Source organism: Tribolium castaneum, chromosome 10, assembly GCF_031307605.1.
Source record: "Tribolium castaneum strain GA2 chromosome 10, icTriCast1.1, whole genome shotgun sequence".
NCBI lineage: Eukaryota > Metazoa > Arthropoda > Insecta > Coleoptera > Tenebrionidae > Tribolium > Tribolium castaneum.
Window position 1 is genome coordinate 6042162 of NC_087403.1, and position 8621 is coordinate 6050782.

Sequence of the window (8621 nt, forward strand, 5' to 3'; positions counted from 1 at the left end):
CGCCACACTCGTGTTTATACATTTTTATAAAAAAAATACACGATATTTCAATAGACATAAAATTAAGAGCTCGTACAGACGTTAAATTTATAGTGTTTGAAATTCTAATGTACTTGCAACACTGTTATCATTATCTTAAGCATAATTAGTTACATTGTATTATAGTATGCTTGGTCATATAGTAGCCCAAAGGGAGTGTAAAACACTGTATGGAACTTTCTAGGTCAATGCGAGAGTGAGTTGTTGCAAAATTTCTCTAAAACATTTTTTCGGTTCAAGAAATAATTAACGCTTGGCTGAATGACATTTCGGTAATTGATAAGTTTGTTTAACAAACGTGAAACTAATTTAGTAATTTCCCTGACGAGCTTATTAATCTCGTAAAACAAAAGGAAAGAGTCCAATATTATGTCATTTTTGCTGAATAATAATAAGACCGCACTCTAAAAACATCTCAAATAAAACATTATTCCATTCCAATCATGCCTTCATTGTCGAACAAAAGTAAAATTAAAGATAAGGACTCAAAACAAAGCGTTAACGATTTTAATAACAAACCAACCTTCAAACAGTTCACAAAATTACAGGACAAATGAGAACAGAACGAAAAACGCCGCTTTGGGCCCATGTTTAGCCAAATAAAGTAATGTTTGCTTTTTATTACTAAAAAAGTATCAAAGAAGATGTCTCTAAAAATTCATGACGTTATAAATTTAATATATACAAAGTTAGATAAAACTTGTTTTAAATTCATGTAAAATGTAAATTCTTATCAATACGGACTTGAAGGAACTCACTGATTTTGCTACTTTACGTCTTACCATTAGTTTCGCAATATTGTCATTACGACTTCCCAAGATAATTTCGACTAATATGGAATTATTTTCAGAAACTTTCAGCTCGTACATAACAAACACACATTAGCTTTACAGCTACATAAAATCTTCATTATAATACAAATGTTACCCGGTCATCACAGAATGGGTATTTTGTCTTTTTCAATTCAGACCTAAGAAAATAACAGATTTTACCTGTTTTACCTGTTTTCAGCAGAACCTGCGCCGATGAATCACGGACACTAGAAGAACCTGTCAAATGTCAAGTCATATTTTGTGTCATGTTTATTAATCAATAATTCAAAAATTTCTTACTAACCTTTGATATCACAATTTTCACGACTTTGAACATTTATGTAAGATGTAGTAACAATGTAGTATTGCTTAAGTTTAAAAACAACAAGACTTCGACGAAGTTGAAGAGGGTATGCACGTCGCCTCACTTGTGGATAGACGCAAGATTTTCGGTAAATATTATTTAGAGATGTTTGTTTTTGGTTTAAATTATTTCCATATTTTTGTCACAGCTATTATTTTGTCAAAGTTACAACCGGTAGTAACTAACCCGGCGCATCCACCATTTGTGAACTGGTGCACATTTTATAAATGCGTATTTTACTTAGTTTTTCAATAAAATACTAATTACTGTTTTCTTTTTTATATTTTTTGTTGAATACAACAGACCGAACATTCCATTATTACCCAGCTTAACAATGGATTTTTTAAGATATTCGACATTAATCAACGTTTATTCTACTCCTCATTCTGTTGTAGATGATCTTAATAAAATCGATACAAATTATAATGATGGTTAAGATAAAATTTATGCCAAGCCTATTGCACCTTTCCTTTTCAATTTTAATTTGCTGTTTCATGCTTAATACGTAAAACTTAGATGAGAGAAGCTAATAAATAAGCTTCGTTATAAGTTAGCTAAGGAAGCGTTTCAAGTTTCCATGTGTTGAGTATGTGCTCGCCGTATAAGTTCCATGTTTAATGAAAGGGTTGAGACTATGGAGACCCGACACCCAAGCCAATCAGTGGCAGTGACCACCAAACTCTCACAATCGACGCAGGACTATAAATTAACTTAGTACCTACATCTATTATTATAGCTCATTGCAGAGACGCCGTCTTTTGTCACATATTTTATCACTTGTTTTTGGATGGCTTCATTTGTTAATTACGTCTAACAATAGGTTTCACGTAAAATCGCATTACCTGATAATAAATTAATATGCACATTATTCACGCGTTTATAAATACAACTCTACCCTAAATTAAATTTCGATTTTATAAATTACAATGAATTCGAAACTAATGAACCGCTATCACATACCACGCTACTTAGTCCTGTTTTGCCGGTATGAATAAAAGCTTAGAGTGTCAAAGAGCCCCGACACCGTGTTACGGCACTAACTGTCATCGCTTCACTCACTCGTTTGAAAGGCTTATTTTAAATAATGGAATTTTGCTGAAAGTGCAGCGACAAGGTGTTTTACTGATAAGTTTACATCACTAGACATCATCGCATAATCGCCAATTGAAAGTTGAACAATTGATTTTAAACCGGTTTGAAACCCGTTTTCAAAACCTGACGGACCGGACCGATTAAACCGGAAAAACCGGTTTCATTAATCGCCACTGCTACTAGGGTATTTTTCAAACGAGGTGTTCGGCATATCTTGTTTATATTAATTTGCCTGAAATACACCGTCTTGTATTTTTAGAATATGTTACAGACGTAACTCGTATTCATTACAAGTTGTGTAACAACATAAATTCGGGATGAAAATTTGTGCGTCTCGCAGGTGCTGTTTCTCATAGAGAAATGCAAAACCACGTTTTTGTCCGTTTGCAGATTGTATTAAAAGAAAATACCGAAGCGGATATTCAACAAAATGTTCATCATCCAAGTTATGGTTTTAGATGTGGCTTAATTGTGCCCCCCGTGACGACGGAATAAAACGGTTTTTTTAATACACTCATGTTTAATTATATTTTTTATCCCCTTAAACTGGTTAAAAGACGGAAAGTTTTGGGTTTCAGCGAGAGAAACATTTCTTGTGTTGCAAATCACATTTAGTGAATATAATAAATGTCGTAGTTAACATTATCTCCTTGTAGTGAGTTACTTAACATGTTTTTAGATGCTAATGCATTTAAGTATTTGGCGTGAAGAGAATATTTGAATAATGAGACCCAACACAAAAAGGTGGAGTATTATAACTCATTCCGCTACCCTAGTTTACTTACCAAAGTAAACTACTGAAACAAAAGCCCTTCGCACAAGAAAAATTTACCCTAATAATGTACGCCCAAAGGATGCGTTAATTTTTTATAATTAAGGCTCAACCTTTTTATTTGCGCCGCCCATCATTTTTGATATTTTCTATCCCAGCAGTTCACAACTTTTTGCCATCAGACGGAAAAACAGTCCCTTGCGCTAATTCATTGCTAAATTATGCTATATAAAGAGGACATGTTAACATAAAAATTAGACATTGACGCTAACTTAATCTTATTGATCGACGCGAAAAACTAATTTTCACTCAAGCACCGTATTTCCGCAAAAAATACTTAACCAGTTTAACACCCTGATCGAAGCGTCACTGCTTTAGTAATTAACACATTTTTCAAAAACTATTTCCACTTCACCTGGCACCTCCCAAACTTTTAATGATTCCACCGCGTGTATGATATATATTTGCAAGTTTTATTTAACATAATTTGAGTCGTAAACTTTATCATGTCAGACAGTATAGTGGCTACGAGCCACTTACGTTTCAGTGGAGACAAATGGCCGTGCAAGTTATCTCAAACTTGTAAAAGTTTTCCATATTGCATTTAAACAGTTGATTTGGCTTAATGTGGTGTAACTGTGTTCGAGCTTGGCACAATAACGCTTCTATCGAAATTTATAATGTGAAAAGTCGTGAAAAAGTGGTCGAGTTAGGGGAATTTAATTCGCTGTTGTAAAAATGTAAGAGTATCAAGTGTTATAGCTGGGCTTTCTGGACGTTGTCGTTCCTCCCGACTTCATTCCCGAGGAAACTTCCGGAGATGTAATGGTACCCGAAGGTGGGACTGTAAAGTTGACTTGTCGAGCACGGGGCCATCCTGAACCACATGTACAATGGCGACGGGAAGATGGTAGCGATATTATAATAAGAGAGCCCACGGGAGCTCGCACTAAAGGTAAAACTTGCTTGATTTCTTTATTATCAAATCCGAGCTAAACAAGTCCGTTGATCCGGTAATATTGAATTCTTCAAGCCACTTTTATGAGTTTGGGAGTTAATACAAAAAGCTTAAAGTTGTGACAAATCTCTTCCGACTTTGTGTGATGAACGACGTGTGGAATAATTGCTTCGGAAAAAGTTACAATTAATTATGACTGAGGCAAAGCGAATCGTGCAAGTTTTGAAAATAATAACACGTGTGCAGCGGTTGTATTTGTTCATATTAACCGATCGACATGTTATTGCTCAAAGCTATTGCGCTCCTGAGAATACTCAAGATCCCTTTTTTGAATCTTACAATACCTATTATTGTGCCACCCTAAGTATATTGCTTTGGTAAGATCAATGGAAGCGGCCTCAAGCAGCACCGATATCGAACGTGAAGGTGATTGTTAAAAGGAAAATGTGACTATTTCTTTTCAAAGCTGCGGTCATCTTTGTGTTTATATACAGAAACAAGTTTTTTCCAAAAACTATTACGACTCGCAGGATAAGAACCAGTAGTTTTTCCCGTTCGAATCAGTATATCGTGCCCTTAGGCTTGTTATGAAAAATACGCATGTACGGGAAATCGTTAGTGTGATAAATCGCCCACCGCAATGACTGCAAATGTATCATGAGTGATTTTGTGATCCTGAAACTGTGATATTTTCAAGGTAAATTTTACATTCGTTTTATGGTCCGCGATTTCGCAATCTTCAAGTGTTAGCAGAATTACAGATGCGAGTGCTGGGATCGTAAAGAAGATGAGCGCTTTCGGACTACTGATAACCGTGAGATACAAGCTGGAACAATGTCAATGCCCAATTTGTCACATCGCATCTACAGCTTGTAAAACTCAGGGATGGCCGCCCGAATGTTACGGACGACTAACCGAGCTTGATATTGAAAGCCACTTTTGCGAAAGCCCACTGTACTGTATGTGTTTCAGTTTCCTCCTATCAAGGCGAAGTGTTACTTCTTGTGAAGATATCACGTTCCGAAATGGGCGCATATATGTGCATAGCTTCAAACGGAGTTCCTCCGACCGTTAGCAAGAGGATTATGGTCAATGTAAATTGTAAGTATCTCGTTTGCAGACTGATATTCCTTTATTCCACCACAATTTCAACCAAACACGCTCAAACAAATCATTACTTCTGCATTAATAGAATTGTTTTTGATTTTTTAGTCGAAAGATGAAAAATATTTTAAAATTAAACTGGAAGTAAGTATTTGCAGCACAGGTATGTAGGTGTGAAACAATTGGCTTGCGAAGTTTCGCTCGCCTGATGTTTGCCAGACTGTACATCCTGTAATTGCACATGCATATAATACCATTGATCCTTGGTGCTCGGTGAGGAAGCTCACAAATGGGTGTCATGGTTGCCGGCATGTAATAATAAACTTGTTACTTTATTAGTTTATAAATGAGATGATATCTATTGATTTATCGGTAATTTGAATTGTAAAATAAAGAAAACTGACACGTTTAAATGACTACATTAACAAATTATGAAAGTAAATATTTGCAAACGCTTTGCATATTTGGGATCCATGTAAAAAACTGTGCTTTAATGCTGAAAATATTTAATACTCTGATTAATAACTAGTGTGCTGATGTGAAAAAACGGTCTGACCCGACTGGCCATATTAGTAATTAAAGATTAAATATTTGTAAAATGTAGTATTGATTATTCTCTCAAGAATTTAAAGAATGAATGCTCGATCTGATTTTGCTTTTATTGCGTTTGAGCTCCCCAAGGTTAAAATTTGGGGTCACTTTTTCTCTTAAGTGGAAAATTCTTTTCAAATAAAATGTTTGGTTTGAATGCCGCAATCAGAACACATGTTAGCTTGTCGTTGTGTTAACATTCCGGATTGTTTCAGTCCACCCGGTAATACAAGTACCGAATCAATTGGTGGGAGCGCCATTGGGAACTGATGTGACATTAGAGTGTTATGTAGAGGCTTCCCCTAAATCCATCAACTACTGGGTGCGAGATACCGGTACGTCTAACTTCATTTCTAACTTGCTAACTAGTCGCTACTTCTCACCGTGCTAAACTAAGTTAATTATTTAAATATATGCCACTTATAAGTTAGAACGCATGATATACAGTCGCACAATAAAACAATTTCATTCGCCGTAATACCAATTTCATTTCGGCGCAGATTTACGGAGTAGGGAAATTCGGCTTGTTAGTGCATGCTGATGAAAAAATGGGGCTAGATGCAGTTGAAGTCGGGCATTTGCGGGTGATAAATGACTTCTTAGGCGGAATTTATAAATCCCGTCAAGAGAATTCAGCGTAAGATCAATTACCGAAATTAAGGGTTTGATGCGTAACCGACAACAGCGAAACGGTCATATCGCAAGCATCAGCCCGGACGTGACGCATTAAGAATTAACAGGATAGAATTAAGTAGCAGTTTCATTAATCATGTGCAGGAAGCTAAAGCTCAGCATATCCAGTCCCATTATCAGTTTAGTACAGGCCACTCCTGTCCAGAATCTATCGACCGTCTTTATCGCGGGTCATCTTTGTAATGGACTGACCGTCAAATGTCGTTTTACAGGTGAGATGGTGATACCGAGCCATAAATACGACGTTCAATTTGTCAGCAAGTCGCTATTTGAAGTGCGAATGACCGTAATTGTACGGAACTTGCAAAAAGAAGACGCCGGATCCTATCGCTGCATCGCCAAAAACTCGCTCGGAGAAGTAGAGAGCAACATTCGCCTCTACGGTAAGTCAAACAAAATATGATTAATTTCGACGCTCATTTGCGAGGCTCAAATTGACAATGCACTATTTAAATAACGTCCCTTTAGTTTACTATTGTAAATCTTCTTGTAACATGACTCCAGAGCGGGCTTTTTGTGCATTTCGCACACACTGCGAATGGGAGATTTTCTAACTTAATTAATAGGGGTTTACACTCATGTGCTAGTTGTTTCAAACACGATAGATGTTCGCGATTTATAAAACAACAAGGACACACAACTGACGGATTCATTATCTCAGATCGCCACATAAACGGTCACATCGAACCCATTACGACATATTTCAAATTATCGACGCGCCGCGCCAGTTAGATAATCCCTAAATTAACTCAGCTGATTTCACTGTATTAACTGCTATTATGACATGTTTAAATCACACAATTTTTACTTTCATTTCATTAAAATAAATTACTTACGGCAAAGTTGGAGCGTAATAACTAGCAGTGTTTCCCATTCAGTAACGTAAATAATGGGCAAATTAAAGTAAAGTAGTTATGCGAAACCTTTCGGGTGCCAAAGTATGACCAAACTGAGTTAGTATAATTCTATGTAGCACTAAAATCTGTTTTAGAAGTATAATTGCGTTTACTTAGTTGTTTGTAATTAGAAAATGGCTTGAGGTAGTCGTCAATTTTAAATTCATTAGAAATTCTAAATACTGTATCGCTTTCATGCTGTTGCAAACTTTCCCAGCTAATTAATTATTAGCAGTTGAATTTCGTAAGTGTTGATTGGTAAGTCGGGGTGTGTTGGTGTTTTTTAATTTTTTGTGCGATTATGCGAGAGTACTTTTCGATGTAGCTGGGTGGTGATTGATGGTCCGGGGTGTTGCAGAAATTCCAGGTCCGACCCGCGTGTACAGTCTCTCGCTGGACGAGGAAGACTATAACGAGCAGTTCGGGTCTGCTGAGCGTGAACAGGACGAAGAATTGTCGAACAGTGTGCTTGAACGAGGCCGGCCGATGTCCCACACCACTCCTGGTACCCTACGGGGTACTCTGACGAACACACATGAGAACCAGGTCCCCGTCGACCCGGCGCCGAGCTGCTCCTCCAGGCTGGTCCCCATGCTGTCGTCGCTTCTGCTGCTCCTCCTTAGGATATGACGACCCGCTGTTCCCGACGCATTTATGTAGTGACAATAACGTTTCATTCCTTTGTTCCCGATTATTGACCGTTTTTATTTCAAAACCCAGTTTCATGTGTGGTTTTGATTGTATAGTCTAATTCATGTATGGTAAACTAAACGTAGCTGGGCCACCACCGTGGCGCCGGGAGACCATACAGTATGTTGCCTTATAATATATGTCAAATAACTTAGATTCGTAAGACATTTTAGGCAGTCTAGTTTTACGGAAATATCATATAAATATGTTAAACCAGTTGTTTGCTGAAATGTATTAATTATTATATGTTATTCTGGGATTTAAGTCATGCAAATAAATACGATAAGTCCTCGTATATCCTTGATAAGTGGTTGTAATTTTATGCCAATTTACACGTTCACACTAAGCTCCAGTCCATCCATCTGTCTAGACTTTACTGCAGCTATTTAGACAAATGACTGCTAATTGAGAAAGCTCCATTGCGTGAAACTCTAAATTCTATAATTTACACAGTCCAACAAATGATCTCGCATATTTTCCCAACAGCGCAGACGACGCCTCGCTGACTCAAAACTTGCACAATCTCACTCCAAAATTACAATACCATAATCCCAGTATTGGTTTTAGCCCCTCATCGATTTATTTCCGATTAACCATCTGGGAAACACCA

At 37.0% G+C, this 8621-nt stretch overlaps 1 protein-coding gene across 4 annotated transcripts in view; it reads left to right on the plus strand.

Annotated features, from left to right (window-relative positions):
* Positions 1 to 8318, plus strand: part of LOC661124 (lachesin) — a 50167-nt gene extending 41849 nt beyond the window's left edge. For all 4 annotated transcript variants that reach the window (XM_008201187.3, XM_967306.4, XM_015981268.2 and 1 more), the window contains 5 exons: positions 3842 to 4034; positions 5010 to 5138; positions 5948 to 6067; positions 6638 to 6808; positions 7680 to 8318. In XM_008201187.3, the coding sequence (XP_008199409.1) occupies positions 3842 to 4034; positions 5010 to 5138; positions 5948 to 6067; positions 6638 to 6808; positions 7680 to 7951 (885 nt within the window). In that variant the 3' untranslated portion in view covers positions 7952 to 8318. The remainder of the gene's footprint in view (positions 1 to 3841; positions 4035 to 5009; positions 5139 to 5947; positions 6068 to 6637; positions 6809 to 7679) is intronic.
* Positions 8319 to 8621: the final 303 nt, after the last annotated feature.